At 44.6% G+C, this 17,838-nt stretch overlaps 3 protein-coding genes and 1 pseudogene across 51 annotated transcripts; 3 read left to right on the top strand and 1 right to left on the bottom strand.

Moving 5' to 3' along the window:
- The first annotated feature begins 404 nt into the window (after positions 1 to 404).
- LOC4352357 (WAT1-related protein At5g64700) lies at positions 405 to 3,499 on the top strand. Its single transcript, XM_015762681.3, has 7 exons — positions 405 to 670; positions 1,378 to 1,443; positions 1,577 to 1,693; positions 2,180 to 2,423; positions 2,548 to 2,706; positions 2,818 to 2,969; positions 3,076 to 3,499. Exons 1-7 carry the CDS (start codon positions 495 to 497, stop codon positions 3,281 to 3,283), a joined length of 1,122 nt encoding a protein of 373 aa, XP_015618167.1. The 5' UTR covers positions 405 to 494; the 3' UTR covers positions 3,284 to 3,499.
- Positions 3,500 to 3,888: 389 nt separating this feature from the next.
- On the top strand, positions 3,889 to 7,113 carry LOC4352356 (uncharacterized). 49 transcript variants are annotated; one of them, XR_010738402.1, is made up of 7 exons: positions 3,889 to 4,402; positions 5,277 to 5,350; positions 5,496 to 5,558; positions 5,681 to 5,731; positions 5,810 to 5,864; positions 6,456 to 6,595; positions 6,756 to 7,003. XR_010738402.1 is itself a non-coding variant. In XM_066306262.1 (6 exons), exons 1-6 carry the CDS (start codon positions 4,651 to 4,653, stop codon positions 6,458 to 6,460), a joined length of 465 nt encoding a protein of 154 aa, XP_066162359.1. In that variant the 5' UTR covers positions 4,507 to 4,650; the 3' UTR covers positions 6,461 to 7,003. The 49 variants fall into 49 exon arrangements, 7 of the variants coding, with proteins under 7 accessions (XP_066162359.1, XP_066162363.1, XP_066162361.1 ...); XR_010738379.1 differs by having other exon boundaries at positions 5,496 to 5,621; positions 5,698 to 5,731; XR_010738394.1 differs by lacking the exon at positions 3,889 to 4,402 and adding an exon at positions 4,540 to 4,882 and having other exon boundaries at positions 5,277 to 5,371; positions 5,496 to 5,621; positions 5,698 to 5,731; positions 6,774 to 7,113.
- Positions 7,114 to 8,169: 1,056 nt separating this feature from the next.
- LOC112937443 (transposon Tf2-1 polyprotein) lies at positions 8,170 to 12,997 on the bottom strand. The gene is made up of 4 exons (XM_066306088.1): positions 12,586 to 12,997; positions 11,461 to 12,483; positions 10,068 to 10,986; positions 8,170 to 9,658 (listed from the first exon to the last, which is right to left on the bottom strand). Exons 1-4 carry the CDS (start codon positions 12,995 to 12,997, stop codon positions 8,170 to 8,172), a joined length of 3,843 nt encoding a protein of 1,280 aa, XP_066162185.1.
- Positions 12,998 to 13,229: 232 nt separating this feature from the next.
- Positions 13,230 to 15,803, top strand: LOC136354589 (uncharacterized; annotated as a pseudogene).
- The last annotated feature ends 2,035 nt before the right edge of the window (positions 15,804 to 17,838 follow it).

The following is a 17,838-nucleotide window of genomic DNA, read 5'->3' as shown; positions in this document are numbered from 1 at the left end:
GTTTTCTACTTAATTGACCATACTCCAGTCCTACTCCGGTGCGTGCGTTCTCGTGTCCGGCACAGTAAGGTCAAAGTTGGTCCCTGGACAGGCATCTGCGCGGCACGCTCGGCCACGGAACGTCGGTCCTCTCGAGCTGAACGTTGGTAGACAGACTCGAAGTGGGTCTCCTATCTGTGGATCTGGCGTGCTTAAAAGTTAAAGTCCAAGTCAAAGCCATACGACGTGCCGTCACTCAGTCCAAGTCCACACCTACCGTGCTCTTGCGTTTACACTTGGCGTGCCGTTACTGGGTCCAACCGTCCAAGCACACACTACCGACCACCGCTGCTGTTTTACATCTCCTGAGCACATGACTGAGCGGCATACTGCTTGCTTCTTCTTTTTAATATAAATACATAGGAGTAGTGCCATGAACTAAACGGGGGCTCTCGCACACTGAAGATAATACACTCCCACAAACACTACGCACGCCTTGCTATTCCTGTATCGAGATGGTGAAAGCAAGTATGAAGCCTTATTTTGTCGCCATCATCGTTCAACTGATCTACACTGGCATGTTTGTGATATCCAAGGCTGCTTTCAACCACGGAATGAACACCTACATCTTCATCTTCTATCGCCAAGCAGTTGGCTCCCTCATCTTGCTGCCTGCAGCTCTTCTACAAAGGTATTCCCTCCGTCCAATTTAGGCTATGTTTATATTCAAGGTGAAAAGTTTTGACGTGTCACATCGGATATACGGACACATATTTGAAGTATTAAACGTAGACTAATAACAAAACAAATTACAGATTTCGCTTGTAAACTGTGTAAGCCTAATTAATCCGTCATTACAAATATTTACTTAGCACCACATTGTCAAATTATAGAGCAATTAGGCTTAAAAGATTCGTCTCGCAATTTACACGCAATCTATATAATTAGTTATTTTATTCATTTATATTTAATACTCCATGCATGTGTCCAAACATTCAATGTGACAGGGTGAAAAATTTTGCCAGGTGATCTAAACAGGCCCTTAAGTGCAACCATGATTTTCTGTGCACAACTTTGATCGTCCGTCTTATTTATTTTTTTTTAAAAAAAACTAAAAACATAAGTCATGTATAAAGTACTATTCATGTTTTATCATATCATAACACTAAAAATACTAATTATAAAAATTTTTAAATAAAACGAACGACCAAAATTGGGCACCATGGAGCACAAAATAAATTATATATATATATATATATATATATATATATATATATATATATATATATATATATATATATATATATATATATATATATATATATATCGCCACTTCGTTTAGTTTGCTATATTGTTTGATTTGCTGAGAAATAGAAGTCCGTTTGATTATATTTGTAGGAAAAGTGCACGACAGGTCATGACACTTGGGGTGCTCATAAAGCTCTTCTTTTGTGCCTTAATCGGGTATGCACTCATCTTTGCAATCTCTAATTTATTGATACAAAAACAAAACAAAAAAAACGATCGATTGTATACTCATGATATGTCAAGAGTTTAATTAGTCTCTGCTGGTTTACCTGCGGAAATTGCTTTTCAGGATTACGCTTGGGGTAAATCTGTACCATGTAAGCCTCAAGTTCACCTCTGCAACGGTGGCATCTGCAGTAGACAGCTCACTCCCAGCCATCACCTTCTTCTTGGCAGTGCTTTTGAGGTTTATCATCATCGATATCATAGTCCACCACCTCTTAAGAGCAAGTTTAATAGTAGAGCTCACTACTTACTATTAGTCATTGTGAAAGCTAACATGTATAATAGGTTAACTATAAGGTTATCTTTATTTTTTTCATCCGGTCTTTTTCTCTCCTATGAATTTAATGCATGTTTCTTGGAGCTTGTGTGCAGTTAGCTCTTACATGAGAGCCAACACTCCCCACTTTTGTTTATCCTTCTCTTCCACATAAGCATATAGCTTGCTTATAGCTCACTATTATTTTTGCTCTAAACGAGACATCATTAAAGCCTAACTTGAGAATGTACCATAAATAGATTCAAGTTAGTTGTGAAAACATTAATTATAAGATGTTTTGACATTAATCATAAATTTTGATATACATATTTAGATATACACTATATCGACACACATAATTTGAATGGATGGAGTAGTATATAATACCAGGATTGAAATGTTGCTTGCCAGGACGGAGTATGTGAAGCTGAGGAGCTCTTCAGGCATAGCCAAGGTCACTAGCGTAGCACTCTGCCTGGCTGGAGTCTTCACCATCGCCTTCTTCACCGGCCCATCCATAAGCCCTATCAACCATCACCGTGCCTTCGCCTCTGACGCAGGCTCTAAAAATGTAGTTCCGAGGGGTGTGTGGATCAAATGGACATTCCTTATGGTGATCGCCAACATGTGCTGGTCTTTGTGGATCATTTTTCAGGTTCGCATGCATATTTAGTTATTTAAAAAAAATCTGAGCTGTTCTTGCATGCTTGTCTGCATCGATCCACATCTGCAATTGCTGATGAATCGAGGTCTCCACTCCTTGTCTATTGACTGTGCAGGCAGCGGTGCAAAAGGAATATCCAGATAAAATGATTGTGACTTTGACTCAATGCTTGTTCAGCACGGTGCAGTCGTTTGTCGTCGCCGTGGTCGCAGAGCGCGACTTCTCCAAATGGAAGCTAAGATTCGACATCAGCTTGCTTGCCATCCTATACTCGGTAAGTTCTGTACATAAAATTTTCAGTCATCCTCTTCCACTAGCGTATTCACTATTGGCATGGTCTTCTGCACACGCATCTGACTATTAGACGACTGGTGGTTTGCTTCAGGGTGTTATGGTGACGGGAGTGTCCTACTACCTGCAAACGTGGTGCCTAGAGATGAGAGGCCCCATGTTCTTCGCCTCCTGGACGCCACTCTGTTTCGTGTTCACAATATTTTGCTCATCCTTCTTTCTTGGAGAGATTGTTCACCTCGGCAGGTAAGTTAAATCATATGTACTTGCTGTCAACTGATCAAAGGTGCAATATTCTAAAAACACTCTGAAATAAACAAACTTTCATTTTCCGCTCTTCCTTTATTGGCAGCATCTTGGGTGGAATTTTGCTGGTCGGAAGTCTTTACACCATGCTGTGGGGTAAGAGCAAAGAGGGCAATGAGACTGACGATGTCACCGATGACGATATTGAGAAATCTACACATATCTACCCCAGAGAGCAACAACATACTACAACAGATCAGGACAAAGAATCGACGTTGACAGGGTCGGCAGCTTTGCACGTCCAAGAACTATAATTTTTTTTGGCATGGCAGCCCTTTTATTTAGTCACCTTAAATTAGGTGACATCGGCCTATTTGAATTTGGCTCATGTGTTACTGTGTTATGAGATCGTGGAATTAATTCCACCTTAGTTGTTATGGGCGGGTTAGAGTAATCTATTGTAACACCCTAAAAATTTCGAGTTTGAAATACGGAAACAAAATTCGGAATAACCAAAAATCTTTTTCTAATTTCCTTCGTGCCGAAGTTTATTGGATCTGACTATCCGTTTTTGTTGTGCTTGGGACACAAGGACGGAAATCTAGGAATAAAATCTATTTTGAATTAAAATATTATTTATTAAGGAACCATGATTATGAAATAAGAAAGTATTTGTGAAAATAAATCATTTTCCTAAAAACCCTGTCTCTATAAATTGGAACCCCTTTTTGGGTATTTGTTTTATGAGTATTTATAATCACTAAATATTTAAAGGAAACCCCTTTAGGGATAATTCCCGGAGGAAGTTATTTTATCTAATATTAATCGATATCTGAAAATCATTTCTAAGAATTAATCTTTTGTATTTGTTTACTAGTGAGAATTTGCCATCAAAACTCTATTTACAAACTAAAATATTAAAAGATCCTATTTCGAAAGAATTCACGTCGGTTCGCCCGCCTCCTCCGCTCGCGTGCGCCGTCGCCGCCGCAGCTCCCTCTTCTCTACCGTGCTGCCGCCGCCGCTCCCTCCCAATGAGCCGTCGGATCTCCTAGTAAGGAGGCCGGGGCCGTCAGATCCGGTGACCCCGGTCTCCTCACCGGCGGATCCGGCGCCAAGACGCCAACCTCCGCTCGCAAGCGTCGTCGCCGTCGCCGTCGCCGTCGCCGCCGCAACTCCCTTCTCCTCTACCGTGCTGCCACCACCGCTAACTCCCAATGAGCCGCCAGATCCGTTAAGAGGAGGCTGGGGAGGAGAAGGGGAGTCGGGAGGGACACCACCGCCTGGAGCGAGGCACACCCCGGCCGCGGCCGCGACCCCGCATCCGTCGCCCGCTGCGAGCCGCATCTCTGCCCCGGTCTGTGCGGCGCCAAATCCGCCTCGGGACCATCGGCTGGCTCGCCGATGTATCCGGCTACCCAAAGACGACGGAGGTAAGCCAGCGTCATAGCCCTTTTCTTCTTCTCTCCCTCTTCGCCCCACTTGATGCGGGTTCTTGCTCAGGGGCCACTCCAGTAGAAGAATGTGGTAGGAGCAGTTGGGATCTCCTTTCTCCCTTCTGTGACCGGCGGCGGCGCGGCGCCAATGCTCCTCCGCCTCCTGCTCCTACTCCTCCTCCTCCTCCAAGGCCTTTCCAGCGCCGTCGTTTTACCCGTCATCTAAGAGTGCTCCCCTCGAGTGTATGGTCGTGGCTGCGCTTGATGGAGGGGCTCAACGGCGGTTTCAACATCGCCTCGAGGTCGGGGACCTAGCGGCGTCGTTGGAGCCTCTAGCTGAGGGATTTGGCTGTGGCTGCTGCTGCTGGAGGTCCCAGCGATTTGAGGTTGCTGCGGCTCCGCAACAGTTTCTTGGAGGTCTTCGGCTTGGTGACGACGCATCGAGTTCTACGGGTCACTGGCGCAGCCTGCGGCTAGGTGCGTCCGTGCGTGGATTAGCTCCCTGTGTTTTCACCTTTCATCAACGGGCGTGTGGTTCGAGCAATTACATTGATTTAAATGTGGGTTTCGAGTTTGGACTGTGTACTGGGTACGGCGATGGCGTAGAGGAGGATTAGGATGAGAAGAAGCTGTCCTCTCTGTTGCCTCTCCTGTATAGCCCACCATAATACTATCATATTGTCTGCAGGTGAGTTTTTGGAGCAAATAATTAGTGCTCTTTTTTTTTGGGGGGGGGGAAATAATTAGTGCTCTTTGATTGATATTTTGCAAATAGGTGTGTGCCAAAGAGGATCGCTTTGCACTGAAAATTTGTTCTATCTTGGAGCAAACATGGTGCCTAATGAAATGATTTATGTATTCTGTCATGCAGCTAGCACATGCAGAAGATTACGGAGTGGCAGGATGAGGTGGTGGTGGTTCTTCCCCAGACCCTTCACTGCTCTGGTTGCATTTACTAGCTTTTGGGTTGTTATCCTATGAATTGAGCCTAATTAGTTGATATTCTGCGGGTTGCTCAATGCCAAATGTGCCGCTGTTCCTAGGCTAATTAGGCTAAAGATTGTTGACGATGGTGCTGCTTGCACAGCAGGAGGTCAGGTTTCGCCGATGATGCGCCATGGATTTGGGCCTCCCGGACCTCAAAATCTTCAAGGTCATTTCTATCTCCCAGCCAAGGTCACTGTTCAAATGTGCTCCTCCATTACTCCTTCCCCAGGTCAGCAGCTATGCCTCCTTTCTCCTTCTCACATTTATTCTCCTTTTTATGAACAACAGCTGTTTATATCTCACAGAGCCACAATACCATCCCCCTCAATCGGATGATGGGTTAGTCATAAATTATTTTTTGTTCGATTTTTACAAATTCACTTATCCCTGGAATTAACCTGTTAATATTAGCTGCAGGTAGACATGTATCATGTGTTTTTGTATGGTCTGGAGAAGGCATGCTTTAGCCATGGTATGTCATATTTGCCAACTCTCTCACACAAGATGTAACATGCACATTTTGATATTATTATTGGTTTTATATTTCTTGGTTGATTGCTGGTAATACTACTCTCATGATGTACACGCAAACCAATGCGCATACTAGCAAAATAGATCAGTGGAGGAATGATTGGTACACAAAATTAGCAATTCACTTTATTACTGCTGCTTTCTCTCTGTGTGTTCGTTCTGCAAGTATAATAGCACTAGCATTGGTGAGGAGGTGGATAGCATCGGTTGGCCTGTGGACATGGCCATATATATATTGGCATTCTTTGTAAATGAAATTTGCTGTCATCATCTCCTTACTCCAATGGTTGCATAGTATTGCCTTGCTTTCCTTCTTTAAAAAAATAGTTCTTGCTTTATAGAAAATCCACTGCCAAGGTATGCTATATGAATTTCTAGCAATGTCTGTCATTTTGCATAATTGACATGGCATGCCCTTCAAGGACTATTTGTGCTTGCATTGGAGTTTCAGTGATGAACCTAGGCTAATGTTCTGTTTTATTTCAGTAATATGCTCAATCCTTTATTTATTGTGGTGTTCCTGAACCTGTAGGATAGTATAGCCTACTGGGAATCAATAGTTTGTGCCTGCAGAGCTAATGATGAATAGCTAAACTAATTCTAGAGCTCCCAATTTGCATGTTTCCAACATGAAACAAGAGTTATCCATTCATTGGTACAACATATCCATAGGTAAGTTTTGTTTGAGACTTCCAGTTTTGCCCAAACAAAATGCTATATGTAATTCTGCATGTGGTTGTTCTCTCATTTTTGTCTATACAACCTCTGATAAAACATACAAATTACTGCCTATTTCTCACAATGTTCCACATATGTTTTGATCGCTTGATAGGGCACTTATAATTTGCAGTTGCCCCATGGTGGATTATTTATTTAGTACCATGACATGGAGATTTCGTGATCCAAAATTTTGGTAGCTTTAGGTCTCCTACATATGGATTTCTTTGCATGTACATTTTTCACACCTTTTCTTACAATGGAGAGACATTTTGCCACGCAATAATATCATATTATTGTAACAATCACTGTACATCCTTTTCCCCTTGCTTCATTATCTACCTAGCTCTGTTTAATTATCTACTTATTCCCGTCAGCCAATATTGTTATCAAACTTATTGGTTTTTCTGTGAGAAGTTCCTTGGATTGTATGATTAGCTTACCAATAATTTTATTAACAATGGACCGTACTACTGTTAGCCACTCACAAGCTATGGAATGTCATTGTGTTTTGCTCTTAATTAAATATTCACAAGGATAATAGTTACAAATTGATTCTATTGTGGTCAATCTTCGCGGTTCTAAGTTCTGTGCTAACCAGTCAAAATGCCACCGCTCCTCTCTCACCGCGCCAGTAGACGTCTAACACTGTGGTTCTTCAGTATTTTGTAATACTTATGTCATTCCTTTTTTAATAATAAGATTTCTTTGTGATTTTAGATTAAATTCGATAAATGTTGCCTATATAAAATTATGTATATGTATTCTCTAAATGGTTCGTCTACAGTATAGTTTGTTTGCAAATTTGGTCAACATTATAGAGTAATAGTGCTTATGTAGAAAAACCTGATTATCATAAATGCACACTGTGATGATGGTCAAAGGTTATTTCACTCCATATATGCACAACTCTATATATGAAGGACAAGCAGACTCTTTGTGCATTTTGATCAATTCATATCACACGCGGCGTAGCGCGTGTTTCTTTCTAGTACTATCAATAACAGAACGAATCCCTACTGGGAGTGCAATTAGCATCGATCGATCGAGACTCCGATTCGACCATGTATCCCGAGCTTGATTCGACCCTCTATGTATTTCACACCAACAAATTTCATGGCTTCATGCAAGCTTTCGTTTCAATCACCATCATCCATGGCTTCATCCAACAACACGCACGACGTGACGCCGCCGGCGGTGGACGCCGACATCATCAGCGAGCTCAACGACGACGTGCTGCTTCACATCCTCGGCTTCTTGCCGTCGGCGAGAGACGTGGCGCGGGCCACCATGCCGTCGAAGCGGTGGCGCCGCTGTTACGAATCTGCTTGCGAGTTTGGGAGTTTTGGGATTAGAGGAGCAGATTCGAACAGAGAGAAGGGGTAGGAAGAAGGGGAAGAACAGAGGAGAGAACTTGGAGCAGGGGAAGATGCAGTAGTTAGGGAGGAATAGTTTTTCTGTTCACTTGTTCGATGCCTTTTCCCCTCTGCTCACTCGTGCTTATATACTCGCACGTTTACATTCTGGACCTAAGTCCATTCCGGCCCAGTTACTCTTACATTAGGCATGCGTTCTCTTGCTGGTCGCGTCTTCACTGGATTACTTGCCGTAGGCATTGTCGGACCTGGTACAGTACCGGTGACATTCCCCTCTTCTTCAGAAACGGCTTGTCCCCAAGCCGGTGCTTCAGGGAAACGCGCACGCAGTGCAGCACCATCCTCCCAGGTTGCTTCAGCGGACGTCTGACCAGACCAGCGAATCTTGAGTTGTTCCACAGCTCCAGCGCCTTTCTTGACTGCACGACGAGCAAGAATTTGGACTGGTAGCGCTTCATCTTCAGTTAACGCTGGCAGGTCTTGAATCGACGAGTCAGGAGCTGGTGAAGAAGCCTGACGGAGCTGTGAGACATGTACTACTGGGTGAATAGCACAAGTTGTCGGTAGTTGAAGGCGATAAGCCACACTTCCAATGCGCGCCAAGATCTGAAAGGGGCCAAAATAACGGAAAGCCAATTTGTGATTAGAACGTCCTGTCATAGAGAACTGAGCATGCGGCTGTGCCTTCAGGAACACCCAGTCACCAACTGCAAACTCACGATCAGAACGTTTCTTGTCAGCCTGTAACTTCATACTTTGCTGAGCTCGTAACAGATGTTGTCGCGGCAAACTGGTAATCACTTCCCGTTCCTTCAACCAGTCTTGCAAATCTGGAACAGCACACTCAAAGCGATCGAACACACCAAAATGCCGAGGAGAATGACCATATAATACCTCAAATGGTGATTTGTCCAGAGCCGAATGAAAGGCAGTATTGTACCAGAATTCCGCCAAAGCAAGCCAACGATACCACCTCTTTGGGCAAGCGTGCACAAAACATCTCAAAAAGGTTTCCAAGCACTGATTAACCCGTTCGGTCTGTCCGTCCGTTTGAGGATGATAAGCAGAGCTCATTTGCAATTGAGTGTCGGCCAACTGAAAGAGTTCCTTCCACAATGCACTGGTAAAGATACGATCTCGATCAGAGATCAGATGCTGAGGCAATCCGTGCATCTTGTAGACATTGTTGAGGTAGGCCAGAGCCACGTCGAAGGCTGTGAAGGGATGAGCAAGAGCAACAAAGTGAGCATACTTACTGAATTTGTCGACCACCACAAGTATACAATCAAAACCCGATGAGCTGGGTAAGCCTTCAATGAAATCCAACGAGACTGTTTGCCAAGCATGCTCGGGCACTGGAAGAGGCTGTAAGAAACCTGGGTACCGAACCCGTTCTGCTTTGGCCTGTTTACAGATGGAACAAGCCGACACAAACTGGCGCACAGCTTTTCTGAGTCCAGGCCAAGCAAATAACTTATTCACTCGACTGAAAGTTGCCTGAGTACCAGAATGACCCCCAATTGCTGCGTTGTGCAGTGCAGTCAGAACTTTAGTCTGTAACTCCACATTGTTACCCAACCAAATCCTTCCCTTATGGTAGATAATGCCATTCTGTAATCTGTACTCAGGGAGCGCCTCAGGACTTAAACGAGAGTTTAGTCAACAGTTGAGAGGATACTTGATCCTGAGCATATCCCAGCTGCACATCTGCCAACCAAACTGGAATGCAGGAAGACACCGCACTGAGCTGAAACACATCGGTTGACTGATTGCGTGACAAAGCATCGGCAGCTTTATTTTCCAGTCCCTTCTTATAGACAATTCTGTATTGTAAACCAAGCAGTTTGGTCAGAGCACGCTGTTGCCAAGGTGTTACTAATCTCTGATCATCCAAATGAATCAAACTGCGCTGGTCAGTACGGATTATAAACTCTCCAAACTGCAAGTAAGAGCGCTATTGTTCCACAGCGAGGAGAATCGCCAAGCACTCCTTCTCGTAAGTGGACAGCCCTTGATTTCGAGGCCCCAAAGATTTACTGAGAAAGGCTAACGGATGGCCAGCTTGCATCAACACAGCGCCAACACCCTTATCAGACGCATCGGTCTCAATTTCAAAAACTTTGGAGAAATCCGGTAGTGCTAGGACAGGAGCAGAAACTAGAGCTTCCTTCAAGGCATCAAAAGACGCTTGATGCTCCGACGTCCAAACAAACACCACATTCTTCTTTAGCAGATCAGTAAGGGGCCTGCTGATAATACCAAAAGAGTGTACAAACTTCCGGTAGTACCCTGCAAGACCCAAAAATCCTCGCACTTCCTTCACATTACAGGGTACTGCCCAGTTGTGCACCGCTTGAATATTCTTCGAGTCAGTGGCCACACCTTCTGCACTAATAACATGCCCAAGATATGGTAAACTTGCACGGGCGAACGAGCATTTGCTTCTCTTGACCTTAAGTTGATGATCAGTTAGCAATTGAAACACCCGTCGCAACAAAGCTACATGGTCATCCAAATTTTGACTATAGATTAAGATGTCATCTGTGAACACCAGCACTCCTTTGCGAAGCAATGGAGCTAAGATCTGATTCATCAGTACTTGGAAGGTAGCCGGGGCACTGGTAAGGCCGTAGGACATAACCCTGAATTCGTAGTGTCCATTGTGCGTCTTAAACGCTGTTTTGTGCTCATCTTCTGGGCGCATCCGGATCTGATGATAGCCAGCTCTTAAATCGAAACTCGTGAATAAACAGGATCCCGCTAATTCATCAAGCAACTCATCGATAATTGGCAAAGGATATCGATTCTTGACTGTAATTGCATTGAGATGGCGGTAGTCAATACAGAATCGCCAAGTAAGGTCCTTCTTAAGCACCAGCAGAACAGGTGATGAAAAAGGACTAGAGCTGGGTTGTATGATTCCCTGTTGGAGCATATCCGCAACTTGCCGTTCAATCTCATCTTTTTGAGCTGGATTATATCAATAAGGTCGCAAGTTAACAGGTTTTGCTCCTGGCAGTAAAGGAATTGAATGGTCAAATACTCTGGCCGGTGGTAAACCTTTTGGCTCATCAAAGACATGGACAAATTCTTTCAACAACTAATCGACAGCCTGAGGTACTTCTGTATTATCTGTTTCATTGATCAGAGAACACAACTCAACCACTTGCATCACAGCTTCCCGATGAATCAGTCCTTGAACTTGATTGACAGATAGAGATGTACAGCTGCTGGTATCAGCTCGAACACCTCGCAAACAAACATCCTTTTGTGCATGTTTGAATCTCAGAGTCTTAGCCCTTCAATCAATTTGCATAGGACTGTGTTGCTCAAGCCAATCCATTCCAAGTATCACATCATAACTTCCGAGAGGTAACACCTTCAGGTTGTTCTGAAAAGAAACACCCTGAACCAGCCAAAGACAATTCTGCATTTCTTTGTTACATTGGAGTATTCCCCCATCAGCAACCCGAACTCGAAAAGCTTGCACAGTTTTCTGATTGCCTCTTATCTTGCTTGCCATTTCTTCAGATATAAAGCTATGAGTGCTGCCAGAGTCTACAAGCATCATTATCTCATACTGTTGTATTAATCCTTGCAGCCTCAAAGTTCCAGAAGATTCAGTCCCTAGCATAGCTTCTTTAGATATCTGACAGACTTCGCTAACAGTTTCAGAAGCCTTTTCTGTTAGCTCATCAGTTCCAGCGGATTTGGCTTCCCCATCCGGTTCCTCAAGCAGGTCGAGTAACTCCTCCACAACATGTAACTGCACAGTTGGCCCACACTTATGTTCCCTACTCCATTTTTCCCCACAAGTGTGACACAATCCCTTAGCCTTGCGATAAGCACGTAGTGCTGCCACTCGATCCTCCAGAGGCTGAGTTCTGTCATCAACTCGCCCACCAGCTCGCCCAGGAGTAAAAGCAACATTCCCCACAGGGCGTTGTCCGGTCCGATGAGAAAAACCTCCATCAATCCGATGCGAATCCCGTCGTCCCGCTTCCAACACCTCTTCCTGTAAACAAGCAAGGTCCACAGCAGTATCCAAATCGTTTGGACGATGTAAAATTACTGCTGAGCTAACTTCAGGTTTCAGTCCATCAAGGAATTCAGTAATGAAGAATACTGAATTCCAGGACGGGTGATGAGCATAGAGTTGATGCATAAGCTCATTGAATTTTTCTACATAACTAAGAATGGTTCCCTCCTGCCTAAGCCTCTTGAACTGTCTAATGAGACTCTGAAATTCCTCCCTCCCGAACTTAGCACAAACAGCCTCAGAGAAATCATTCCACCCCATCAATTCCACATGAGTATTGGTGGATTGCAACCACACAAGAGCACTTCCCGAAAATTGCAAAGCAGCAACCCCAACCCACACATCCGGGCTAATCCCACTCACTCGGAAATAGGTTTCGCATTTCATTTTCCAGGCTCTAGGGTTCTCTCCTTCAAACTGTGGGCAATCTACTCTAGCATTACCCCCATGGAACCCCGAAGCAAAAACTCAATTCGAACTCTCCCCGAATTCGAAAGGAACACGAGATGGAGACTGAAATTGACACGTACCCTTGGCCGGGAGAGACGTTGGAGAGAAATCATCTCCAGACGCCTTCCCCCGATTCATCGTTGCAACGCCATGGCCTAACGGCCCTGGACTCGCGTCCGCCCCTTTGGAAGCCGTCTCCTCCTCCTTCGGCACCGAGATTTGAGGCACCGTCGGCGTGGGTAGAAGAGGGGGCAGATCCGCTGGCTTGACGGCGAGAATCGGATTGCGGGATATCCGCTCCACTTGCTGACGCAGGTCGCCGAGGTCGTCCCGCATCTCCGTCATGGCCTTGTCCACCGCTGGCTTCCAGCTCGCGAGTTCCACCACCATAGGCTTGATTTCCTCCAAGGATCCCATCGAAGCTTGGATGGCGGTATTCTGCTTCTGGATTGTCGCCATGGCCGCCGCGAGTTCCGCCAATTGCTGCTCCATCTCTTGGGACTTGAGTTGCGCACGGGAATGGTATCTAGGTTTGTCGAGGTACTCCAGGATGGATGGCTCTGATACCTATTGTTACGAATCTGCTTGCGAATTTGGGAGTTTTGGGATTAGAGGAGCAGATTCGAACAGAGAGAAGGGGTAGGAAGAAGGGGAGGAACAGAGAGAACTTGGAGCAGGGGAAGATGCAGTAGTTAGGGAGGAATAGTTTTTCTGTTCACTTGTTCGATGCCTTTTCCCCTCTGCTCACTCGTGCTTATATACTCGCACGTTTACATTCTGGACCTAAGCCCATTCCGGCCCAGTTACTCTTACATTAGGCATGCGTTCTCTTGCTGGTCGCGTCTTCACTGGATTACTTGCCGTAGGCATTGTCGGACCTGGTACAGTACCGGTGACAGCCGCCTCTGGCCTCTTCGCCGTCGGGCCGGGCTCCTTCGCGGATGAGCACGGCGAGCTCGACCAGGAGAAGTTCGCCGTCTCTCGTCGTGACGCTGCCCGGCGGCTCATCGCCGCCGTGGACGCCACACTCCTCGCGCGGCGCGCCGCCGCCGGCGAGGGCAGCGACGAAGTCGATGTCATGGAGATCTCCCTGGTGTACAGCTCCGAACACAACTGTTTGTGTATTTACGGCGTGGTGAGGAGGTACTACTTCCACGACCATCGCCATGAAGCCGACATCACGCTGTCGCGCGTCGACGGGTGGCTCCGCTTCGCCGAGCGCCATGTGAAGGGGAGCTTCATCCTCGAGTTGCCGCTGGTGGCGCCAGTGGCGGCGAGAACGCCGAGAAGAGGAGAGGCGAGGTCGCAAGCCGCCGACACAGCAGCGACGTCGGTGACCGACGACGGCGAGGCGGCGGCGCCGGCAGATGAGGAGGTCGTCGTCGTCGAGTTGCCACGCTCGACGAGAGCGGAGACGATGAGCCTGACCCTCGGATACGCCACCGCCAGTGTCCCGGCCGCCGCAGTCGCCGGCGCGTTCCGCGCCCTCACCGAGCTGACGCTCCAGCACGCCATCATCGACGACGACGGCGGCGACCTCCGGCTCGGCCACTTGCTCTCGTCACCCTGCTGCCCGCGGCTGCGGAGGCTGAGCCTCAGGCACGTAGGCGGCGTCGCCACACTGCGCCTCGACGCGGCCGCCGCGCTCGAGGAGCTCCGGCTGGTGCATCTGCCCGACCTGCGATGGCTCGACGTGGACGCGCCGGGGCTCCGGCTGCAGCCGCGTCGGCGACTGCAGCCGCCTGCCCTATTCCGATTCCTCCGCCATGGCCATCTCGGCGGCGAGGCTGGAGGTGTTCTCGTGCGAGAGCCTCGTGGACCCGGAGCGGCTGGAGTTCGACGGCGCGGCGGCCGTCCGGCGCATCAAGAAGCTCCGGCTCATGTCGTTCGGCGGCGGCGGAGGCGACGATCAGTACGATGCTAATGCCGCCGCCGTCTGGCTCCTCAAGAACTGCAACGCCGTGGTTCACCTAGGGGTGAAACTAGATATTTATGTGGACGAAGGTACGCACATTGCTATGCTTCTTTGTATAACGTTATATTCTACTCCATCCGTTTCACAATGTAAAACTGTCTAGCATTGCACACATTTATATAGTTATTAATGAATCTATACATATATGTGTTTAGATTCATTAACATCTATATAAATATAGACAATGATAGAAAGTCTTATATTGTAAAACGGACGGCATACTAGATAAATTAAGGTAACATAATACACACTATAGTATCTCTTAATTTATCTTCCATATGCAGCATGAACCATGAATCAGCGCCGCATCTCTTATAAAAAGATGAAGTAATATCCGTGTCCCACTTATAAAAGAAAACTATCGTCGTTTTCATTATGTGCATTGCTTCTATACATATATATATATCACTAGTACACAAGTACACAACCAGGCATCTTTGACGGAGGCCAATGACCCATCATATATACACATGACGGTCTGAAAAAATTCCCCATTGAAGATTGGCCCTCATGACCAAAACCGTCATTAATGGCCTCTCTATTAATTTGACGGGTTAAATTTGTAGCTCGACATGGTAGTATATATTAGTACTAACTAGGTGATACCCCGCGCTTTGCTGTGAGATTAACGAATGAGTATATGTTAAAATATTGATGAAATGATGAAAGTTTAAATGTTGAGAAAATAATGTGAGGAAGATGATTTGACACATACTTGTTGATCTCTATAATACAATATTGTAGATGATATGTCATGCTTGTATGAGATTTAAAATAGGCTAGAATAGTAATTGCTAGTGAGTGAAGATGTGGCATGCTTGCATGTTGAGCTTTAGTTTTAGTGGGTACCAAATATATAGAAAGTATAGATATCCTATAATTTTCTCGTTTGCAATAACACTATAGTTTTGATTAAAATATGATTGTGGCATGCAGGTCACGAGGACACCATAAAGGATGTACCACAACTTCCCAGTGTCACAAGTTTGACAATAAAAGTGAGTTCGATTTTCGACGGGCATGCCGTAGGAGCTACCGAGCTAGTCTAGCCAAGTTCATCGTTAAGTGCAACAATATTCAATACCTTCACATTGATTATTCACTATGGGTATGTAAGATTTAGCTCTTATATGAATCTTCTATAAAAGAGGATTTCTACCGTCTAATCAAACTTGAAATGACTAACATATATATTGTTTTCTGTACTGGTGTTATTGCAGTATGACTTGTATTGTTTAAAATCAGGCTGCCTTGTCACCAGCCAGAGGATTGGGAAGACCAAATGATATCATTGAAGAATCTAAGAGTGGTAGATATCCGTAAGTTTGCATCATTGGATGATCAAATAAGCCTCATACAACTATTGTTCGCGAGTTCACCGTCTCTTGATACGATGACCGTGGAGCTTGACTACGAATATTTATTTCATCGTCGTCGGGTGGAAGGCAAAGATTATCAATTTGACATGCCTTGTTACCAAGGGTATTGGGGAACCTTGTGCTTGGGAATTTGGTGTTCATAGGTTCAATGGTGGTACGAAGTTTAAGTGGACACGGGAAAGGCATACCAAGGAATAAGAAGTGCATCGAAGGCAATTTTAATCCTTGACGATAAAAAGCTGGGCACAACATATATATTATTTCCATGTAGAAAGGATTAATTTTGTTAGTCGATCAAAAGCAGGGGAATGCTAGCTTTTTCTCTAACAAAAATAATTTGGTTAGTTATTCATTGTTTCAATATGCTTTAGAGTTTGATAGACAATTGTCATTTGCTCTATTAGTTTAAGATGAGTGAGAGTGTGTGTATTATTATGTCAGTCAGTGTGAGCTTTGGCCACCGGCTGATCGCCGGGGAGAAGATAATCGCCTCGAGCTCCCTTCTGTAGAAGTCTTTCGCACCATCCCCGTCCAACTGTTACCTGGCCTTTTTCTAATCACTGGTATAAATTTCACTTTGCATATTATAGTTAATTGGTATGCAATCATACGAATCGAGCATAGTTCAACTGGTTAGGTTATTTATAATGAAATTTGTTCATCCGTATTAATTTACATGGATGCTCGCATTTCCGACTGCTAAAATACTGTCGCCAAATTTTTCGCTTGGTTACAATCAATTTCTGTATCTCACTTGATCCCCTCCAAGATTCGTGCTGTGAAAATATACGAGATATGAACCAAGCATAACGCTATTATTATATAAACACTATTATATGTGTATCACTATCCCACACCTGTGATACCGATGTTACCTTTCTAAATTGTGTTGTACATGCATAAATGGGGACCACTGGAAAGGGACAAAGAGAAGATGGACATAGCTAGACTGAGAATGCTAGCTGGATAGTACTAAAAAGAGACACTCTTCTTTCAAAAAAAAAAGCTACTACTACACTTAATATCTATGTATTTTTTTCTTCTTAGAGAAGTTTCTCTTAAATTACTTATCTGATTTATAATCCGATTATACTGTTGTGTTCGTTGCAATTAAATCTTTACAACAAGATCTTACATGATTATATTCTGATATATATATATATATATATATATATATATATATATGTTATAAATTACTTTTATTATATATGTAAGTTACTTTTATCATATGCATAAATTACATTTAGATTTAAGCTCTTTAATAACTTATATATTTTAAATCACGTATTATTTTCAAGATATATTTGCATCATTATACTCTACATAAAATATGTGATAATGCAAGATCCATATTGGATATATTCAAATATTTTATTAATTTAAAAGTAATGTATTTAAATTGTAGAAGTAACTTAGCTATACAATAGAAGTAACTTAGCTATGCAATAGAAGTAACTTTCTGTAGTAGAAGTAATTACATGCAACAGAAGTAACTTAGTTATGCAATAGAAGTACTTCCTCTGTTTCATAATGTAAGTCATTCTAGCATTGCCTACAATCATATAGATGTTAATGAATATAGACTTACATTATGAAACCGGGGTAGAATTGATAGAGAACATACCCATTAGTACGCCCTGATTTTCCTGGGCCTCTTCCGCTTGGACATGGTTCACTTGTCCGCGTCCAAATCCGGTAGCGGTCCTGTTAGTTTGCGGAGTCTTGAATAGACCTCGTCCGGCAGCAGGGGTAGTAGTTCCACGAATAGTCATTGCATTAGCACCAGTACGGACAGGAGTTTTGCGTGGATGAGGGCAGTTGTTGGCGTAGTGCCCATACTCCCCGCAGTTGAAGCAGTCCACATTCTTCTTGGCTCCAGGGGTAGCCAGAGTTGGTGTAGGGGTGTGGTTCTGAATCGCAACCAGCCTGTTGAAATTGCTAGGCGCGGCGGGACGGTTGGTTGCCACAATAGGGGGCTT

Source organism: Oryza sativa, chromosome 12, assembly GCF_034140825.1.
Source record: "Oryza sativa Japonica Group chromosome 12, ASM3414082v1".
Taxonomy (NCBI): Eukaryota; Viridiplantae; Streptophyta; class Magnoliopsida; order Poales; family Poaceae; genus Oryza; species Oryza sativa.
This window is presented reverse-complemented; position numbering and strand designations above follow the sequence as displayed.